At 39.7% G+C, this 22,761-nt stretch overlaps 1 protein-coding gene across 18 annotated transcripts in view; it reads left to right on the top strand.

Annotated features, from left to right (window-relative positions):
- Window positions 1-22,761, top strand: part of TMEM266 (transmembrane protein 266) — a 91,284-nt gene that overhangs the window by 40,408 nt on the left and 28,115 nt on the right. For 8 of the 18 annotated variants that reach the window (XM_085515848.1, XM_085515850.1, XM_085515849.1 and 5 more), the window contains 5 exons: window positions 1,498-1,598; window positions 2,520-2,625; window positions 4,954-5,142; window positions 14,643-14,797; window positions 19,090-19,205. In XM_085515848.1, the coding sequence (XP_085371974.1) occupies window positions 2,612-2,625; window positions 4,954-5,142; window positions 14,643-14,797; window positions 19,090-19,205 (474 nt within the window). In that variant the 5' untranslated portion in view covers window positions 1,498-1,598; window positions 2,520-2,611. Of the gene's footprint in view, window positions 1-1,497; window positions 1,599-2,519; window positions 2,626-4,953; window positions 5,143-14,642; window positions 14,798-19,089; window positions 19,206-22,761 lie in introns of those variants that run through there. The other 10 variants (XM_085515853.1, XM_015872463.3, XM_085515859.1 and 7 more) reach the window with 7 other exon arrangements.

Genomic DNA, 22,761 nt, shown 5'->3' on the forward strand with positions numbered 1-22,761 from the left:
ATAACGTGTGAAGAGTGGAACAGCTGCATGCCTGTGTGCCCACAGATGAGAGGGTAGGGGAAATAATTAAGCAAAAGGTATGTCACAGAAACATTGAGGTCACTGGTGTGTGTAATATCTGTGCAAAGAACAGGAAGGCAGAAGAGCTGGGGAGGCAAACAAAGCATTTTTAAGCATTTCAAAGGTCTTGCCTCAAAAAAAGCTCAGTGAATTGTGAGCAGCTTCATCTACTGCAGGAGTGTGAAGAGCTGAGTCAGCTTTGCTGATTTCTGAACTGTGTATCTGCATGTTTTAACTCAGGCAATGAATCTGCAGACTCAACTCTGCACAGAAAACCAGCTATGGAAATGTGCTTCCCATCAGGTTGTGTTGTCCTGTTGGCTCAGCTGACCAGTATCCTGGTCATTTAGTTCAGTGACTGTTTCTGGTTTTACAGCACTTTGAAACTTGCACAAAAAACCTTCTGGAGGCAATTCTTTCATTTCTGCTCTATCTCCTCTTGAAATGAATTCTGTTTATTTTGAGGAACTTTGCTCTTTCCGCAGCCATCTCACCTTGAAAATACTTATGCCACAGAACAAATGGAACAGCTGAATTCTCACAGAATGGGCATTGCTCATAGCTACGTGGGAACTCAGCATGAACCATGTGCTGCCTTGGCCTCAGTTCCAAGGAGTTAAAATAAAAGCGAAAAATACAAGTGACTGAAAAACAAAGACAAAGCACAAAACCCATCCTGGAAGTGCCAGCTAATCTCCTCCTGTGAGATCAAGGTGTTTTTATTTCCTAAGCCTTGAGTGGGCTAGGTGGATGGGATACCCGTAGGGTGCCTGTGTTAGGCTCACGTTGTGGTCCTTTGCCTATGTATGTTTGCCTATATGTTGTCCTTTGCTTTGCAGAGCACCTTCTTGTGCCTTTACCACTTTCCCAGGCTGTATGTTTAAAACAACAGGTTTAGGTAAAATACCTCAATGAAAGCACGTGGGGTAAAATTTAACCCCCAGATGGGATGTTAGCTCCCTAACATTGCAAAGCAAAGCTTCCAGTGACATTTCCATTTTATTCTGCTGCTAAGTGGAATGTTTGCTATTATAAAACTATCTTAGGCATAAGAGGTTTTTGCTGTGTCCTTTCAGTATGCGATTTAAACAGACTTTTAATTGTAGGCAATTGCTATAGTATCTTACTGCATTGGGAATATAATCAATACAAGACCAAGAATAGAAGAGAAGAGATTCCCATTGATGTCAAATGAATATTGAATCAGGTTCGTGCTGTATTTGAGAAATAAGAAAATTCTATAAGAAAAGGTTGGTTTGTCACTCTGATGTTGGAAGTGTTTAAAGCTCATTGAGAAGTGCAGTGTGTTTCTTTCTGCAACATCTGTTTTCTGTTTTAAAGTCAATTGTATTGCTCCTTGCGAATGACTGCTTTTGGCGAGCTTATCTACCTGAGGAAGGTGATCATAATCTAGATCCTTTCTTTTTGTGTATGCAGGTGTATTAGCTGAAAAATCTGAGAATGGATTGACTACATTTTACCTCATTAGAAGTTTACAGTACGTTAAATAAAGCCTTGGAAATGGCTCTACAGTTGATGTAAGTTCATTTTTAATTGGCATCAAGTGACTGCCGTAGATTGTGTTGTTGCTTTATATCTCCGTTGTAAATGCTTGACTGATACTAACAGTTCAGTCTGTTAATGACTTTGGTCTAGTATAAGAATTATGTTTCATCATTGTGGAAATTGCTTGATGTTGGTAATACGCTAGTTTACCAACCAGTGTATTTCTGCTTAAATAAAGAGTATGTTTTTGTTATTTTAGTTACTGATTTCAATTACTGTGTGTACCATCCTGACAGTAGCTTTACAAAACCTGTTACCATATGACTTTCTATGAATTTGTACCTTTTTATGTGGTATTCTCCAGGCTGTATTTTCCAGCCATTAAAACCTGTGTACTGCAAAGTTTTATTCTCATTTGATTACTGTTTTCCATTCTGGTTCCCATGCGTTGGCCCAGGTACACCATGAATCAACATTATGCCATAGGCAAATGTGTCACCTTTTCCAAATATTAGTGAACTTTGTTGATCAAAATCCCATCTTGGTAACAACCAGAATGTCTGACAACAAACTGCCAAACTTTGGAGACAAAACCAGCACACGCCTCAATATTAAATTAAATATTGTATATTTTTAAAAGAGAAAGTATGAATTGACTCCCAATTGCATTTGTGCTCCCAAACCCCTCAGCTTTCTCTGAAAATCACCCCTGCCTGATTAATTTAAGTGAACCAGAAATTTAAAGCTAGATGTATATTGCTGTGGAATTAAGTACATGAGCATGTGTTCTATTTGTATAAAACGGAGGAATCAATCCAGACAAAAGGCCTAGAAAAAGAATCACAGAGGGAAATGAAGTAATTAAGTGAACTGATAACATGACAAAAATTGTCAGTGCAGCCCTTTGGAGTTCTTTTAATTGTTTTTAGATAATTTTCTTTTGACTTTTGCAGAAGCCTCACTTTGGATGTCTAGAACTTCTGTGCAAAGCAGCTGGAATTAGTTGAACACAATAACCACTGCTGATTCAGTTGCATCCTCCAACATGACCGGTCCTCAGTAAGTGCCATATAAGGATAATTATAACTTATTTTAATTACACAAGATCAGTTGCTGCCTGTAAGAGAATATCATTGTGATGTCGGAGGGAAAAGTTGCTATTTTGAGAAAGAATAGTGGGATTTTGTCAGTTGTCTAAAGGGTGTGAACTAACAGAAAAATCAAGAATGCATTAAGTTTTGGGTGTGTACTGACAGCCAGTGGCTAAAAACTGTGTCTCATTTTCATATCCATTTTCCTTTTCCCTTCCCTTTCACCAAAACTGTCTGAAAGCAGCTTGCCAGCACCAATATATTGGTTGGTTTGGTTTGCTTTTCTGTCACATCAGACTCTGCCTCTGATGTAGTCCATCTAAGAAACACAAACGATAAACTCTGTGGTGAGGGGGAAGGCTGCACTCATCCGTTTTCCTTTTTTCCATTATAATACTGGAAATGGGATTGCTACGTGGGCTTTGTGCAGAACTGAATCAGTTTAGACTTGTAAAGGTAAAGGCTCATGGGTTGTCGCTAAAGGTGAAAATCACAGGAAGAAGTTTGTTGCTAAAACTAGTCCTGCCTCTGATTTCACTTTACAGGTAAATACAGTTCTATTGGAAGTGACATGAATCTCAATACTTTCAATCATTGGTTAGGCAAAGAGTAAAGTAAAATAAGACTGTATGTTGTATATATAGTAGTGTCTCCCCTTCTGCATGGTGTGACAGTATGACTCACTGTCAGTCTTACTTCAGTGCCTGATAAAATCATTTTGGGAGTTACAGAAAAACACCTGGAAGAGAATGCTGTCACTGGTGGCAAGCAATGTGGGTTCAAAAGGGGAAAAGTTCTGCTTATGAACTTTATCTCCATTTATGACAAGTTACCCACCTGCATGACCAAAGGAGGAAGCCAACTGATGTGATTTTAGTAAAGCTTTAGATATTGTTACTGAGCTGTGTGTGAAGAGGGCCAGGTGGAAGTCATGGAAAGGTTCTGCCCTGAGCTGCTGGAGCCCGAGGAGCGGTCAGATGCTGCTGTTACGTGCAGGGTTTGGGTTTGGGTAGTTCTGTGTGGAACCAGGGATTGGACCCTTGGGGGCTCTTTCCAACTCAGGGTATTCTAATTCTATGATACAGGCACAGCCTTTCTTTGACAAATACTTGAGTTATAAAAGCTTTTCCAGGTTTTTCAAATGACTTTTTTGTGTAATGCTGGTAGCGATTAGCTCCTTCAATTCTGGATTAATGTTTTCCATCCAAAAGGGTTAGTCTGATGTTCAGGCTCTGAGTAATAGGTTTTTCTTTCCCTTTCATCTAGAATTTTAGCTTCTTCACTCACATCTTTAGATTTACAAGATACACGAGTTAAGAACTCTGCTAAATAATTCACTTTTTTTCTTGGGGAAAAAAAAGCCCTACATATTACTCAGTTTGCTCACATAGGTGGAATATTTAAATAAACTTCTTTAAAGCAAAGTCACCAATGCAACTTTTGCAGTCAAATAAGAGAGGTAAGTTGGGTGCTATGTGCAGGCTATCTCCTACAATGAATTCATCCTTTATGTGCAGGAGGGTATGCTAGCTGACAAAGTTTGAGTTCTAGCTAAGTAGTATTTTAACTGTGGAGGACGTGGATATAGTCAGATGCTCTTTTTGCTTGCTTGCAGTTCTCAATAGTGCTGCTGGTCTTGGAAGCTGTACAAATAACTGCTTAAGATAAGCTTTATAGAGGAGTTCATAATTCTCCTGAGTCCTTGCTCTCCTTTCAGAATTACTTTGAAGTAACTTGTAACAGAGTAGTCTTCTGTGGTTGAATGAAATCAAGTTGCCATCTCTCAAAAGCTCCTCAGTGAGAGGGGTCCAGATGCATCCATTAACTAACTGCTGATTTGTGTAATAAGGTTAACTATTCATTCTTCACTTGTCCAAGTTACAAAGCAGTGAGTTTTTAGTTGGCGTAGTTGCACGCCTTCTTTCTGCTGTTCCTGTATGTTTTGCGCAAATATTTTGCTTTTGGTTTCATACATTGTTTCCACATTTGTTTGTTAATAATGCTATTCGTTTATATTTGGTGCTTTTGAAGCAGAATGCAACATGCTGTTCTCCTTCATCTGTGGGATTTCTGTTGCTCTCTGTGACATGTACTGAAGATAAGTTTGGAGACATTTGATCTGTCCCTTTAAGGTGGATACTTCTTGCAATGACCTGGCCTTGTAATTTGTCTTCTTAGGGTACTGCAAAGTTAGTCTCCAACATATTTTTATTTGCTTGTGTATTTGTTTATATAGATGTACATGTATGTGTGCCTCTGTAGAGAGAAGTTTTCATTTTGCTTATTACATTTTCAGGCCTGCAATAGAAGGCGGTGTTTCAGAAGTTGAAATAATTTCGCAGCAAGTTGAAGAAGAGACCAAAAGCATTGCCCCCGTACAGCTTGTTAATTTTGCTTATCGAGATCTACCCTTAGCTGCACTTGACCTGTCTGTGGCTGGATCCCAGCTTTTATCAAATTTGGACGAGGAATACCAAAGAGAAGGGTAAGTACAAAGGAGAAAATCTTATTTTCTAATTTTATGTTGCATGAATTCCTCTGCCTGCAAAAAAAAAAAAAAAAAGAAAGAAAAGAAAACCCTGAGCTGGAAAAGAGCAGCCAATTGTCCTCAAACTCATTTCAAAATCACTGTTGCAGGATGGAAATGACTTTTTCTGACATAACTAATCAGTGCTAATTTGGGGCTCTTCGAGACTACGTAATTCAAAGTTACTATTTGACCCAGTCTGGAAGCTGTCAGATGGGGAAAGCTAGACCAAGCCTCTAGCGCATCACACATACTAAGTGGCCTGATGACAGCTCTTCAGTAGTGGTGTTTCAGGATAACAGAGGGTTGGCAGGTGCAATTGTAGATATCACTGAAAGGTAATGATGGTACTGTTGATTCCTGAACAGATCGTTGCTATTTGTAGAATAATTTGTATTGTGTAGTTTGCTTATGTGAGATTACTGTCTTTGATTTGTGTATGTTAGTGCTGTTTTAGAATGACTGCTGCTGCACTAACTGGAATAAACGATTTTGATCAGTTTATAACATTTGCTGAAACATAACCCAGTGTCGGTTTATGTAGAGTTGCTCTACAGAATAAATAAGTTAGCCTTATGCCTGATTCAAGCCTCTAGTGGCTGTAAGTGGGCTCTTGTGCTCTGCTTTTCATGAAAGTTTTGTGTCAACTTGAAAGCATAAAGAGAGGAAGGTAGTGTGAATGATGAGAGGCGTGGAAAACCTGCCATTGGAGGAAATAGCCTGCTACTGATGGAAGTAACTGTTTCCATTTCGCATGAAGAGACTTTGGGGAAATTATAAGGGATTTCTCAGTGAGGAAGAAAATGGTCTGTTCCATCTCTATGGTATTTAGGGCAAGAAGAGACTTGAATAACAGCAAAGAGGAGAAGAGTGAGGTTAGCAAAGTGCTTGGATAGTGCGTGGGAGGAAGTGGGGAGCAGAATTGCAATCATTAGAGGCCTTTAAGAAGATGCAGTTATCTGGAATGATGACAGTACGGCTTAATATTCCTTGGGATGGAGATTAGGTGAGCATGTGTGCTTAACCCCTCTGACTCTGTGATTGCTGTTCTACTGTATGTTGCACTGAACTTTTATATACTCCACTGCCAGTAAGATCTGTCTAAAAACACTTAACAGTACAGAGCTCTCAAGATGAAGACATTAAAAGGCTTAATATAAGCCTCAAATTGTTAACAATTGAGTATGTTTTAACCTGTGCTTAGAAATCAGCAGAGAGCTGCTTGATCTCTGCTCAGTAGGTATTCTGTGTGCTAGTCAGGAAAGAGTACCGAGGAAAGATTCTTGCCTTTAGTTTCTTTCCAAATTAGACTTTGAGACATCTCCAGAAAGCTGTTGCTCCAGACAAGGGGAAATACATTTCAAGTAGGTTATGTAAGTATGGTACAACTGTAACATAAAATACCCTGCTTAGCAGAAGAGGCACTTGAAAATTAATTGGAGTATGCAGGTGTAACCCTTAGGCTATTTTGGTGCTGAGTTGATACCAATTTTGTTTAAATACATATTTTAATAGATTTTTATGATCTGAAACTCCATTCTTCATTGTGCCAAAGTGCACAGGCCTCTCATTGTGACTGTTTGAACAGTTCTGTAGTCTAAGTGTGGAGACAGACTTCTTTTTCTCAGCAGAGATCCTTTCCTTCACACAGATGACTTCTGTTGCTTTACTGTTCTAAATGGAAATAAGTAGGTGCCATTCAGACGTAATAGCTGTAGAGGGGATTCTTTGAAGAGAATTCAGACCTTTTGCTTTGTATGTCTCAATGCGTTTTGGCTGAATATGTTCAGCTAAGTCCCAGGGCTGCATCTTTCTTGTGGGAATGGCTCTTTCCTTTCAGAAGCACTGTTCGCAGTTGCTATCCTGTGAAATTTAGGAGCTGAGCTGAGATCAAGAAGGCTGACAGCCCAAGTGAAAATCTACCCCCATTCCACCTTGTGGCTTGTTTGGGAATGTGTCTGGTTTTATGAGCATGCTCTACTTTCTGTCCCCTTGCCTTTTAAGTTGTCTGACTCACTTCTCCACCTGGGTAAGAAGCATCTGTGGAGGATCAGATCACATTGGTACAGAAAGTGCCAGCTAACTTTCCCTCACAGCTGAAGAGGATGATGTGGAAAGGTCAGCACAGGAAGTAACAGAAAATGTCTGAATCCCTGTATTTTCTGGCAGCATCCATAGTCATATCTGTGGAGCCCTACGTCCCCTCTGCTTCTGCACAGGTTGCAGGTGGGAATACTGATAGTGCAAATGCCACAGAGTATTAAATGGGGACATAGGCCTTGTTTTTCCACTCTGTGGCAGTCTGCCTTCATTGTGGACTTCCAGATGTTCACTTCTACGCTTTTTTTTTTTTTCCCAGAGAATTTCAGGGAGGTTGCCAACCGGTATAACCTGCATTCTATAGGAATCTAATGGTCTAGATCTGTAGCTGATGTAGGTAAACCATGCTTACTGTAATTGCAAGGCACTGCAGCAGAGAGGTCTGGCATGTGCCCACTTCTTGGTAAGTTATAATAGGAAAATGGCAAGAGGCTTGGAAAGTAGGCGAAGACCAGATTGCACCAGTCCAAGCACATGTGCAAATTTAACCTGGTTGGCAAAGGACGGTGTGGTGTTAAGTAGGGGACTTTTTTGTTGTTTCTCTCAGTACACCTGATATTAATAGGCTACAAGGTACAGGTGGGTAATAGCTCAGCCCCTCTTTGTTTTCATGGAAACTCTCAGGTGGTATCAAACCAACTACTCCTCTCACCAAAGATAGGGGGAGAGGAAAAACAAAAAGAAAGTTATGATCTCTTTTTTTGTGAGAAAGATGGTATGTAACCTGACATTTACATGGCTTTAAAGATGCAGGAGTAAAAAGTTTATTTTGAGGAGATTGATGGGGCTTTGCTCTATCTTTGCACGCCAGTATGTAGGATAGGAAGGACTGCTGAATCAGGCTTGCTTCCTGGCTGCAATGAGGCTGATGTGCCTGAATTAATGAAACCGTGGCTCTGTTTTTCTCAGAAAAACAAAAATTTCTGGTAAATGCCAACAATTAGTAACTAAAACGCTGAATTTTATGTGACTGCAGCAATCTGTATTTAAGAAGTTGCACGTTTTCCGCCCAGTGGAGCACTGAATAAATAGTGGCTTGGTTCTCAGGACCAGTGAGTTCATTACTTATTAGTCCTGCTTGTCTGCACAGTAGTTAATTTTGAGATATTTTTGCACTGTGCTGCGTTCTGTACTTAGACATTGCAGAAACGATTGAGGCATTGACTGGAGACATGTAGATAAAAAATAAAGTCATGAAAAAAATGTGCCTTGGGTTCCAAGGGGATCATGTAATCATGTAATGTACATTTCTAACAGATAAGGAGATAGTTGTGTACCAAAAGCAGATGCAAAGCAGATGATTTTTTTCATGTCTGTGAATTTATTGGGGAATCTATGTCTACACAGAACTCAGTTTGCATGAAAATAATGTTTCTTTGAGGAGATTAATCACCTGGGAGCTAAGGAGCTTTTAAAAGAATAACATTAACTTTAGTTTCTTTTTTTCTTTTTTCTTTTTTTTTTTTTTTTGTCCAATTGAGTGTTCTGTTTTCCAAAATAATACTTTCTATTTCTACATTTGTGATTAATAAAGATGATGGAGAATGGTTCAGAAATTGTCTGCATGCAGAATGTGGCGTGTACTATGAACAAGCAGGGATTGGGACCAGCTCTCCTTCCTGTGTTTTCTTCAATCTCCAATTAGGAGGTATCATTCACAATAAATTGTAACAGACGTTACAACCAGTTACGTAATAGACTGCATATTATGCAGTTAGTCAGTGAGCTTCTCTCAGCAAAGAGCTGTGTTTGGTGCTGGCTGGGAAGCAAGCAGAGAGATGCACGAGCTTTAAATTATGATGGTTGCTCTGAAAGCAATGCCTCCTATTTATTTCCATGGAAATTAGAACAACTACAAAGAGCACAGTAATACTTTTAATAGAGCAAGTTCTCAGCTACAAAATACTACTTTTCAACATAGCTATCCACCATCATTTTTGCATAGTTTTAAGATTTGTTTGGTCATGGGCTGGCTGGAAAGGAAGCAGTTGGCATATCTGAGGAAAGAATGAGATGTGAAGGGATAGACAGGGAAATAGAAAAGAAGGGAAACCATCTATGAACAAAGAACAGAGGTAAGAGACTCAGAAGTTAACGTAAGCTCAAAGATTCATTTGAGGTTGGTTGCAAGTCTTCCCTGATTGAGGGTATTCATTCATCCTGGAAGAAAAGGATGTCTGTTCCTTCAGTCTGTCTTCTGTCATTGTGTTACAGTGAGTGCTGTCATTTCTGTCTTTTATATTCATGTTTCAGTTTTTATTTTCATCTTTTCTGCAAGGCTTGAAGGTTTCTTTTAACTACATGGACTAAATTCCTGGTTTTCTATCTTGTTGTTTGTTTTTATCTGGCAGCATACTTAAAATGTAGTCCCTTTTGTGAAAGGTTAAGTGCAGGCCATGCAAATCCTGAAGCATACCATGTTCATATGTGGTGAATGATCACAACCAGGTCAAGGCTAGAGGGAGGTAAGGTGCAAAGGTTTTGAGTGTCAGGGCTATTTCCTACAGCGTGCAAATTCTTTGTATTGGCAAAGGTGATTTCAGTACCTTTATGTGTCAGTCACGGTCTGAATCCAGAAAGATGAATGTAGTGTCCCACAGATCACTGTTTGCAACAGAGTTTTTTTTTGTAGAGGGGAAGTGATGCAGGTCTGACTTGGCACTGGAATAACAAGATATCTCCTGCTAGATCTGTATTTCTGATACGAGCCAGGATGCCATTGGCCTTCTTGGCCACCTGGGTGCACTGCTGTCTCGTGTTCAGCTGACCATTGACCGACACCTCCAGGTCCATTTCCTCTACACAATCTTCCAGCCACTCTGCCCCAAGCCTGTAGCTCTGCCTGGGGTTGTTGTGGCCAAAGTGCAGGACCCAGCCACTGATCTTGTTCAACTTTATCCCATTGGCCTCAGCCCAGTGATCCAGCCTGTCCAGATCCCTCTGCAGGGCCTCGCTACCCCCAGGCAGATCAACACTTCCTCACAACTGCACTTCTTTGATTAAAATAAATAAGGAAATGTCACTGTGTATGAATGCATCACTGCCAAAATGCCAGCAAGGGAAAAGAGTTAATCAGCCAAAGAACAGGACTGACACAAGTACTGGCCATATGTGGGATTGGGTTTAGGATGAAGCCAGGAGGAATCTTTCTTGCCATTACAGCAACAGAGTTTTGCAGCAGCCCTCCAAGAACTGTAGCTGGGTTAGAAATCGTAAGGCTTTTAGTGGAAAAAGGATGAGGCTGCCCTCAGGAGTTAAACCAAGCTTATAGGGGGAGGGATGCAGAGCTCTGTCTGTTCATTACAATTGCTGAAGGCCTCCAGCTGCTATCTGTAGCCTCCTGGGAGGCTCCTGTCTGTTTAGTCTCAGCCAGATTTTGTATTATTGAAAGTTTCTGTGTTTCCGTTACTTCCTGACTATGGCTTTTCTTCTCCTTCAGTTAGTGATTTGGATCTCATCCATCCTTCTGTTTTCTAATCGTATCCATCTTGCAAGATACAAACACTTGCTGCTAAGCCAAAAAAAAGGCGGGGTAAGGTATAATACAGATTTGGGATATTTGTTTGCTAGATCAGAAAATAGAAACAGTGACAGCTGTTAGCAGCTTGAACAAATTGTTTGTAGTTGTTCCTTACCAAAGAAATATGTTAAACCTTTCCCAGTTTTGCCTTATGCTCTTTTTTTCCCCCCAAGCTGTTTATTAATAAAACTAGCAGTGATGTTAACAGATTGGTTTTCCACATAGCCATGTGTGAAAGTGTCTTTAAAAAGATTTAACCCAGTAAAATTCCACAGTGTATTTAGATTTCTCATAACCCCACATCACTATCAGCCTAGGGATTCCGGCTGTAGTGTGTTTATTTATTTCACCTAGGTACTGTAAGGCAGGTAGATGATAATTCTCCTGAATAGAGGAGCAGTGGCCGAGATTTGGAAGGTGGATTTTAAACCCACTCTAATCCTGGTATGTTTTTTTTCCCTCCTCAAATACAAGATTTCTCATCTACTGAATGAATGAGTCCTTTATATATATCACAAGAAAGATACTTTGCTAAGGCAGTTTAGAGCATGGAATGATGAAGATGATTGTTTATTAAGATCTGATGTGGTTAGTGTGTCAATAGGTTTATCTACGTAAGATATATTCCTAGTTGTAGTTCATTTTGTTATCTATGTCCCTTCTTTACAGAAGATATGTAAGAAAAAGGAGGAGAGGGAGGAAAGTCTAAGAGAAGATCAGGACTCTATCATACAGTTGTGTCAAATTAACATGGTAAATGAGCTCAGTATGAGTATTGGTGTCAGTGGATTCAGAGGACTTGGAGATCTGTGGAGAGCTGGTCTGCTAGGCAGTGGTGCGGAGGTGCTAATCACTGTCTGTTCATAGGGCAAGTGTTAAAAAAATGCACTTTGGTTAAGTAAATTAAGATAGGAAACTGAAGATAGTTTTTCCAGAGCTTAATTTTCAAACACTTTACATACTTGAAATCAGTTTATACATTATATGAGTGATATATAGGTGCAGACATGCAGATGGTCTGCACTTCGCGTCTTGATGTTACTGTTTTTCCAGGCATAAGCTGGTAATTTTATTCGGAAGCATTTTGGAGCTGGGAGAATATTGATGCTGCATAGACAGAAGAATAAGTCTGCATTTCTGAGTGTTTCTATAAGTAATGATTAACTTGAATAAAGATCATTATGTCTGTAGGTAATGTATGCTGAGTGCATAGATTATTTAGTGATGCACTTGGAGTATTTGAAAATCTTAACTAGGTAGAATTTTTAGGAGTGTTTTTAGGCCCTCTACTGATCATTTGGAGAATAGGAAAGAAGAAAAACAACCCTGCAAAATGCTGGCGAAGCGGCTCTTTTTGGAGAAGGGAAGACGAGAATAGAACTAAAACCTGCACTAATTAGATAAATCCAGTCTTTAGCATTGTGTTGGAAAGATCTTGGGGAACAAACAAAAATACCAGCTGTGGTAAGAACAGGTGAACCTGTTTTGAGATGGAGGCAAGTAAAATCCATTAAAAAATGATGAGCTTGCTGAAAGGAATGCTCTTTTTTTCTTAAGATTGAAAACAATGTATTTAAAATCCAGTGCCTTCTATATATTATAGTGCATTGTGATTGTTTTATGTATTTCTTTTCAGGCAACAATGGAGGAAAAAAACTGGTTTGAATTGCTGCTTCAGGCTGGAGTGCTTGTATTCTGTAGTACTTTAGGTTAGAACTAAGGGTATCCCGAGTAGTGACACTTGTCAAATCTTTGAGCTTTTGAGGTTCAATTGAGAATGTCTTTTGTGGACAGGTAATCAGGCAGCTCTGTGTACAAGTTGATATATATATATATATATTCGGAGTATATCTGGATTATATATGCTGTGTTCAGAGAAGCTGCTTGAAAGTGCCAGGTCTCTGAGTGGTGTTTAGCATCTTTTTTTCCTCTAAACACAAAAACAGGTATGTCAGGAAGTGTTTTGTGGTGTTTTTAGTGTTTGATTGTAACATGAACTACTGTGTCTAGAGTAATTTATTTGAAATTATTTGCTATCTTATTGTACACCGTTAATTTCCACAGATTGACACTGCAGTTCCTACAGTGCAATTACTCACCACACCTCAGGTGCTTTCTGCTTCTTGAAGCTGAGCTGGTAATTCACATCAGGGCTTTATTAACTAATGCAGTGCTTTGAAAATGCAGCGTCAGGCAGGCGTTAGAACTTTCAGAGATGGGCCAGTGTAGGAACATTGCATTATGCTATGATGAGAAATGATGCAGTAAATAAACTATGGGGAGAATTTTAGGAGGAAAAGAATCATCAGGATGGGCTTTATAATTCTGAACGGTGTGCTACTGTGATTCCTGATAGAAGTATCTTCAAAAGGAAAAAGCAGGAAGTTTCAACAGCCTGTTTTAAAATGTGTATCTGCATTAGGAAAGCTCTGTTAAAAACATTTATTGATTCATCAGCTTCCTTCCAGAGCTCCCATCCTCCCAGATGTACTCAGCAGGAATTCTTGCAGTTTCTCTCCCTGCGGTAAACAAGTTCTTTTGAAATCCAGCTACTGGTTTTGGTTGGAGCCAAAAGTTGTGACAGCCCTGCAGAGAATGGTGACTGCCAGCTGCTAAGGGAAGTGTGAACCAGGGTAGTAACAGATTTCTGTGAAGACTTAAAGCTGCTCTAGCAACTGGAACTTGGGTGTTGCAGTGAATGAGCTGCGCTCTCAGCTGGTTGGTGGTTATTAGCTGATGCTGAAACAAATTATAGCTGATTTGATGCTGATCCAAGCGATGTTTTGAATTTCATCGCTCCTGAAAACACACATTGGAAAGCGGGGAGCTGTTGTGGACAGTAATTTCAGCAAGCAGTATTACTTGTTGAAGTAATAGCTATGTGTCTTTTTAGTATTTCTTCTCATGGTTTGTTTGAACCTTAGAACTTGTAGTCTATATCTGTACTACGAAGTAAACCATCAAGGGCTCTCTGGCCCTTAAAACCAGTGGCATAGTGCAGTTCCGTTCACTTTGCCTGAACCTTCTTTCTCCTCCAAAACAAGGTGATCTCTGTTTAGCCTGGTGCACAGATTGCTGACAGAGACAAAACAGACTGCTAGACAGCCCCAGCCAGTTGCTTGACACTTCAGCTGTCTACAGTTTGCTTGTATAGATTGAGTTATGGAGTATCTGAACTTGCTCTTTGGTGCTTTCCAAAATCATGTCGTTCTTTTCCATGACATGCAACTGATTGCTGCCCTTGTCTGATTTGTTTCATACCTGAAAAGGGATGAGGTGCAAGACCATAATGTTAAATACCAGAGTATCTGTTACAAAGCATCGTTACTTTATAACTGAATAGCAGAGCCCTTTTGTGTTTTGGCTGCTACAGATAAGTAATTGCAGCATGTGTATCAAAATCAAGGTGCATGAAACACAGCGAGACCGGAAGAAAATAGAAAAGCATGATGTGATAATCAGTGTTGCATTACTCAGACCATTGGAAGACACTTGAGAACCGGTATACTTAAGAGGGTTGGGGAAACTCATTAAAGCTGAGATGCAACTGATCCCCAGGGTGAAGTTTTGCCTGTGTAACAGTTGCAATTAACCACGCTTATTAAAGTGGGTCACGGAGTTGACAATTGCAAACAGGATTTAACGCTGTTACTCATTTGGAAAATGGCCCAACCTTAGTAAAGAAACCAGTGAGTGAATCCCACAGTCTACATACAATATTGATGACTGTATCCATAACAGCAGAACTTACTGTTTTGAGTCCACTGCTCTCTAGCTCTCTTCCTTTTTCACTTTTTCTTTTCTTTTTTTTCCCCCCCTCTTAATTTTCTTTTCTTAGATCTAACTGGCTAAAGCCGTGCTGTGGGAGACGAGCAGCTGTGTGGCAGGTATTTTTGCTCAGTGCAAGTCTCAACAGTTTCCTGGTAGCCTGTGTAGTGTTGGTGGTGATTCTTCTGACTCTGGAACTCCTAATAGATATAAAGCTTCTCCAGTGTGAGTAGGGGGATTTATTTTTCATTTTTATTTTTTATTGTAATGAAATAAGGGTTTAACTTGCTGGGAGGTTTTTGAAGGGGTGGGTTGGAGATTGGTGGTTTTTTTTTAATCCCCTACCATGTAAATGTTTAGTAGGGTAGGCAAGAATGGTGTCTGTGGAACCCTGGTATAGTGAAGTCAGTCCCTTCTCTATTTTGCTGACCAAATTCATATAGGATGCATTTTCAGAGGATACAAGCGGGAATATATGTGCAGACATCTGTATGTTGGTACCTGAAAAGGTTTGTCCTTTTGGTCAGAAACTCTTCGCACACAAAGGAGAAAAATAATATGTATTGTTAATCTCCTCGATACTTGTTGAATACACGTAGATATGAAGAACATGCCAGGTTATTTTATGCCATTTCCTTACTTATTTACTTCTACTGAGGTAGTTAAGAATTGATGGTTTTCTGTCTTGTGGTGTGCTGAAACATTACAGATTCTTATTCTACTATAACACAGTGATTCCAATAATTTCCTAAGTGGAGTTTTGCTTTATCTGATTTCACTCTACACAGGTTCCACAGTGCAATTTTTCATGTTGCTTTTTTTTCCTACTATTGTTTTCTTCCATTCCTTTCTTTCTTTATTTTTTGCTTTTAATATACAAACCTGTTATGAACACAAATACCAGCTATGTTTGTCCATCTAATTGTTGTGGAGTAGCCTTTAGCACCTCCCTACAAATACATTGAAATGTCAATAATGAGGTTCAGACGATCCCATGAATGCAAGAATGCACAGCATGAAAGAGTCATGGTCTGGTATCCTCTGTGGCAACTTTAAAGTAGGCAAGCATCATTTTTATTCTGTTATTCTGCTATTTTCATTCCTTTTCTGTTGATATTAGTGAAGTTAGCTTTCAGTGTGAGACTTAAGTATTGTATATTTGTAATCAAGGGGACTTCATTGATAATTGCAACTGTTTTATAAACCCTTCAAGAGGAATCAGTGGTTGTGCTGTCTATCCACAACGTTGTCCAAGTTTGCCCCCAGCCCTCTTTACAGCCCTGTCTGTCCATACTGCACACACAGTTACCGCATGACCATTTCATTCCATTTGTTATTTTCAGCAGTCTCTTGGAACTTACAATTTTGGATGGGGAAACCCATAATTTGGGCAAATCTGTAGCTTTCAGAAGAGTCAGGAATGCTAATTATGGGTATAAGTCCTTAAAAATTGAATGAGGAACTGCATTTATTGAGGTACTACATCTTTATGTTTATATGTAGATATGTCACTTCTTGTGGAGCCCAAGAGTTTAAAAGATGTTTCTGTTGGTCTGTTTTAGGCTTCTAGTACAGTTCTGGAGACTTTCCTCTGGAAGAACCCATTTTCTTACCATTCATTTTTCTGAAAAGATGACTATTTTTTAGGTCTCATTTCTTTTTGTATCTGGTGCAAATCATACTCTTAAAAACTCTACAGCTTGCACCCTGTATGTCACCTATGGGTGTTTGGTCAGGTGATTTTACTGTTAGGATGCTATCCCTGCCCTGTCTGTGTGGATTCTCTCAGCATCTGAGAGGATGTAGCTCCATGTTGCTGCTTTGAATTATAACTCATCACACTTCTTGCCTTTGTTAAGCTGAACTCTTTCTATTTTGATTAAAATCAGATAAAGATTATCTCGATGACACTTGGAATTGCAGTTGCATTGCACAAGGAATGTACATTATTTACCTTGAAGTGGTAAAAAGCATTTAGGGCAAAATTATGCTTTTTAAAAATACATATTTTTTTATATTTATGGAATTGAGCAGTGCATTAGGATACATTATGGCAGTTGTATTTGTGATAACAAATGCTAATCCATATTATAGTTGATAATTTTTTAGGAAGTCTCCTTTTTCTCTTTTAAATGAGATTTCAATGTGCTCTAAGTTTTTTGTGGAGGAACTATTGCATGAAAGTCCATTTTCCTGGCTGTGTCATATTTGAAAGTACCTTTCTCATATTTTTATTGCAGTCCTTGGTTGCGCTTTTCCCACACACAGAACTGTCAGGATCAGTGACAGAGACCAGGTCTGCAAATGCGTAGGATGTGTTTAACAAAACAATGTCTTATGTGATGCAAGTATTTTGAACTTGGCAAGTTTCAACCCCTATTCCTACATTCAGAAGAACAGACCACGCTGTCCCTTCTCTGTCTTCAGTAGTTTTGGGGGAGAGCATGTCAGGCAGTCATCTTAGTCCTCTTTCTGCAGTCAGCTACAGCAGATATTTCTGTAGGAGGCATCAGGTCTTCCTGAAAACCGTGGAGCTGAAAGGCAGCACATAATTGTACCTGGTTGCTGGATCAGGGTCCTGTCTGATTATGTGTGTAGCTGTCTGAGGAAAACAAGTACTGAGACGCAGTGATATCTCTGCATGAATATGGGTTCAGGGCTTGCCCAAAACACACAGTGAGCAGCTGCTATCTACTCCTGGCAGCAGCTTGTTTGTATCTACCAGGAAATTGTCATCGAGGACAACAACAATCAGAAGTAAGAGCTGATTGTACGAGCTTCTATAATGTCCACTCACTATTTGTCAGGATGCATTCTTCATTCCTGTTCTCCACATATGTGTTTTGAGTATAGATGGCGGGAGGAGGAGGTGGACTGAAGCCAGCTGTACTTCACTTTCTATACTGAATGGTAGTTTTCATGGCTAAAAACATCCTGGGTTTGTATTCACATCATCCTCATAGCTCCCTACGATCAAAATGTGAATAAAGCAAAATAAAGCAAAACTATTTGGCTTTTAGGGTAAAAGGGTAACAAATAAAATAAATGTGGGTTGCTCTTTTGATAAAGGTAGCAACTGAATCTTTTGGAAGAAGCAAGTATACAAAGCCAGCGTACAGGTTAGTGATTCAGCTCTTTAACAAAAGCTTCTGGCTTGGAGGACTTTAACAGATATACCGTTTTACTGGCAATTTGATTGCACACTGTCTGGCAGTGGATCCAGCACTTTCCTCCATCAGAAATTGATTTTCTATCAAAATTCTTACTGCTATATATTTTTTGTCCACTAAGGGGCAGCTGGAGCCTTCTATGTCAATCGGCAGCTGTGAAAAATAGCTTACAGGTGGTTTCCATTTCTTGTTCTTTATTCTCCCCCATAAAGATATCCACCCTATAAAGATAGTGTCTTGGGATAGGTATATATGCTACATTCTTGTGTTGTTTCATCTCTAAGTAGTTCCTCTGCTGCACTACAGGAAACACTCTCACACCAAGTCCCCATGAGCTTCAGCTGTGTAAGTTCCAGCAGCAGCGCATCAATGTTTTTCTTTGTATCCTCATTTCTTTTTACATTCTTCCCTCTTCTTCCCATTTTAATCAGTTTTAACTTTAAAATGAGATGCCTGGTTTAGTGCATGCCATACATGTTCTTAGTTAATTCTGCCATAATCTTACATTTCAGTGTACGCAGAGCCATTGTTTATCTTGAGCTTTGCTGTGCAGCAGGGCTGCACAGTGTTGTAATCTATCCGCTGTAGGGAAGATAGTCTCGCTAATGCCCTAAAGTAATGAAAGAGGGTTTTTTCTTTGTTATTTTAATTGAAGTTTCAGAGTATGTGGCCTCCAGATGAAGAGCTGTCAGCTGTTCAGATAACTGGACTCTTTGGGCTTTCAGCAATGAAGGATACTTTGAACATAGAATTTCAGTAAGCTTACTTGAGAAATTCTCCATGTTTCAAGACATTGGTTTAACCCTATGAAGACAATCTCTGATGTAAAGAGAGCCTTACTTAAGTCATTAGAAATAGGCTTTAAAGCTCTAGTTTTTTATGACCTGTTCCAGGTAGTTCTTGGTCTTCTGAGCATAACTGTAAGAGAATGAATACAGGGAGTAATGTAGGAATAACAGAGCATTGTCTCCTTACAACATTCTAACTGAACTTGCAGGTAGGTGGGATTTAGTCACACATCTCATACTAATGCAGTGCATGAAGTGACATTGTGCAGCAGTAACAAAGACCTGAAATGTGTATGTCACTGCTTACCAGCAGCCTGATGTGTGAATGGTCCAATGCAAAGCTGCTGTGACTGCTAACATGCTGATCTGGGTTGAGTGAACAGCTGGCAGGTCTGGAATTACATTTGCCATTACATCTCACTCCCTTTCTGTTTTTTCCATGATGAAATTTAGGGAAGAAAGCTTGGTCCACGTGTAAGTTGTAGCAGTACTAATGATATCAATCGTAAGTTGCATTCTGCTACTAAAATGATGCTTCATTGTATTGTGTTAATTGCAGTTTCAAGTGCTTCTCAGTTTGCAGGAGTAATTCACTGGATCAGCCTAGTCATCCTGTCTGTTTTCTTTTCAGAGGTACGTATGACCAAAGCCTTTCACCACACACAGAACTGCAAGGTATTTTTATGCTGTTGCCTAAGTTAGCAAGAGTTAAACACTGGTTTGGTTGTGAATAAATGTAATGGAGTGCAGAGGGAAGAGAAGAAAAAGTGAGGGTAACAGTTGCTGCTCTTAGCAAACCAAGAGATCTTGTTTGTATTAGCGCTGTCAGCTGCAAAGAATTGGCAAGGAAGACAAATTACAGTTGAACAGCTACAAAAAAAAGATAATCTCTGATCAGCACAGAAGTGAATGAGGCCTATTTCATGCATTTTGTCTCACAGAAATCCTGTTGGTGTCACTGGGAGTAAGGACTTAATTCAAGTTCACAGATCTTATTTCATAAAAGGATCTGTTTTAAGAGTGCAATAATCTTCTCTCATAGTTTATGTGGGTAGTTTAGATGTGCTGGGTTGCTGTATGTACACAAAGTAAGAGAATGAAACAAATGGTGATTTTTTATGCAAATATTTTTATGAATATATTTTTGGAAACTGGAGAATGCTTTAGTCATGATATAACAAATGATCAAATTGGGATAATCTGTTATAACTTCCAACTTCATTCCAATGAGAAGTCACTGATACGGAGACATTTAGACATGTTATTAAGGCTATTTTTCCAGGCATACAATGATGTATAACCTTTTTGTCACGTGATGCCAACTAGTATGTTGGAAGAGAACCCAAGGAGCTTACGTATTTAAAAATACACCTTCTAGCTCTGTAGGAGAAAACGTTTTCATCCCAAAAGAAGTGAAGGTCCTCACTCTGTGGTGTGTCTTGGTGAAGATGACAGAGATATTCGAAAAGCCCCGAACAAACTGGGAGCTGTGGCATCTGTACATGATCCAACTTGTGTTGGATTCATACTCCCCATATTCTACCACTGTTTCTTTCTGTGGTCCTGTTTAATGAAATTTATTTACACGCATCATTTTGTATTTCTGCTTTTTGTTTCTGCTCATTATGGGGGTTTTCTAGCTAGTGTATCCAGACTGCCTTTGGGCACTTTCAGAACGGATTCCTTGATTCCAGGCCAGGGTCTCGGGATGGCTTTGTATCTCAGTCTTCTCTGGTGCTGGAGCTACACAAATGAATGTAATTCCTTTGTGTATTTCCCATCATTTGGCAGTGACTGTGGATTGTAGATTACATGTAACCTGTAAACCATAGAAAAGTTTTGCAGAATCCTTTCTTTGTGCATTGCATATCCTAATTCTCAAAGGTTCGGGTTTGCTAGATAAAGTCCACTCCCTATAAAGAAATACTTGCTGGTCTCCTTCAGAATCTTTCTTTTCTCCTGTGGGAATATGCGCCCTGGAGGTACCTGTAATCCTGAGCTGTCCAGTAGGATCAGCCTGTAGTAACTGCTGCTGGCAGCATGACTGCACTTACACACTCACCTCATCTTTGTTGCTGTCTTGAGCTTGTCTCACAGCAAGTTTTCCTGTGTTCCTTGATTTTCTTCTGCTGGGTGTAGTCTGAAGTTCTGTTTTCATTTGGTTTTACCACTTTCCCCAAAGTTTTGATGCAGTGTCTTGTTCCTGTATCTCCTCCATAGTTCAGTTCACATGCAGGCAGGTTTTGGTATGTTGCTTGTGGCAGCACTGACACAGACTAGGCCAGCTCTCATCTATGTCAAGGCAAAAGAAAGACTTTAAGTCCTACTGAAACAGTACCTGAACAAATGGATGGACTGGTTTGGAAATGCTTTGCAGTAAAACAGTAACAGAAATAGTTCACACAGCTAGAGCTGATTGCTTGACTCACCATCCTCATCTTGAATTTGCGTTCTGGGTACTTTCTTTCTTTCTGAATTACTTATTTGGAATTATTTTTCCTTGCTTTCTGTCCTAATTTTTCATAAGCCACTTAATAGTCCCTTTTTTCCTGTTTCTGTCTTTCAAAGCATCTTCCTTTGCTTACTTGATTGTGGGTTGGATTTACACCAGTGAAAAATGTGGTCACAAAGCAGCCATTTAATGAGCACAAAGGAGGGTAGACTTTTTGAATGTTGGTTTATCAGATGCATTTGTAGCTGCTCAGAGTCCTTGACTTGGTTAAAGCAGCAGAGGCTGATTCCACAAAGTATCTGGATATCCTCAATGACCTCAGATCTGAAAGAGAATGAAGGTGTAACTTTACTATTGGGTTTGCTGTGTGTTGAAATGTGTTTCCTCAGAAGATAAACTAAGTCTTTTTTTTTTCTCACCCAAATCAGAAGCTTTGAATTTCAAGAGATTATGAAATGTTGTAAGAACTGCAGATCATACAAATATATTCTTCATCCATCTTTGTTTTGTGTTCCTTCAGAGGCTTCCCTCCCCCCCCCCCAATTCCTGGTACTATGAGTCAGCTGTCTTTGTTATTTGTTGAGAAGACTGTGAGTTACATTGAGTGTGTTCTGTGACTGTTGATGCCAAGGATGTTGCCAGTGGGTTTCCAGATTTGAGCAGGCTTAATTGATTTGCTTTGGATCCAAGAGGCAAACGGTGCTTAGTCCTTCAGTTGGAGCTTCTTTCCCCAAATCAAGGGCTGAGAGTTTCTGGTGTACAAAAAATGTTTTTCTCCTTTGCAAGTATTGTGTCCCAGCATTGAGTGTTCATTACTCTTTTTCCTGTGGTTTGGTTCCCATTCGTTATAAAGGTAGAGATGTCATTCATCAGAGAGACTTCAGATTAGACGTAAAGAACATGTAATAGAAACTTGTAAAAGACAACAACAACTTGTTGAAAAACAGGAAACTTCCAGAAGAAAATCTGAATGTTTTGGAAAAGCAAGACTGGTTAAAAGCAAGTGCTGTAAAGATGCTGTGAGTCCTTATAGTCTCATCATGGTGGAGTTAAACAGGCACTGGCTTTCTGCTTGGTTAAAGTGAAGGGGACAAACATGCCAGCAACAAGCAGCAGCCAGCAGAATGTTTGCCAACAAAATTAAGTAGCTGGGCTTGGAGCATTTTCCAGCCCTCTGTATACTTGTGTTATCGCCAGGAGTCTGAAAGGAATTTATTGCACTCTGACAGTTCTGTATCTTCTGTCACTGTCAGCGACTTTTCCAACATAAATTCAGATGAAGTACACGGCAACTCTTCTTGCTTTTTCCCAACTATTCTGAGTAGGATTTACTAGTGGTGTTAATTGTGTATGTTTGTCTCTGTTTACATACATCATAATAATTTGTCTGTGCACTGAACGTTACCCAGGTGTTAAGACAGAAGAGCAGACTTTGGGAGGAGAACCCCAATGCCAATAGCAGAGCAAGGCTGGGGTTGCACCCCAACAAGAGAGCATATTCAGCCTCAGTAACAGTTGGTTGAGAAAAGAAAGGTGGGGAAAGTCAGAGTATTTTGATAAGTGGATTGGAGTCTGTATTTAGTAATAGCCTTATAGCATTGCCACGATTATCTGGTTCTGTAGCTGTGTTCAGTTCTGCTTTTTCTACTAAGACTTCTGTGACCACTTGCGTGCAAGAATCAGGTTCTTTGATACTGGTTGTTTGCATTGCTCTGTGTGTGCTTCAGTCAGCCAAGCTCTCAGGCATTCTGCTGGCTTTCAGCACTTGGGTGTTTCCCA

Source organism: Coturnix japonica, chromosome 14 (assembly GCF_054131305.1).
Source record: "Coturnix japonica strain WE chromosome 14, WE-NBRP24, whole genome shotgun sequence".
In the NCBI taxonomy this organism is placed as follows: Eukaryota; Metazoa; Chordata; class Aves; order Galliformes; family Phasianidae; genus Coturnix; species Coturnix japonica.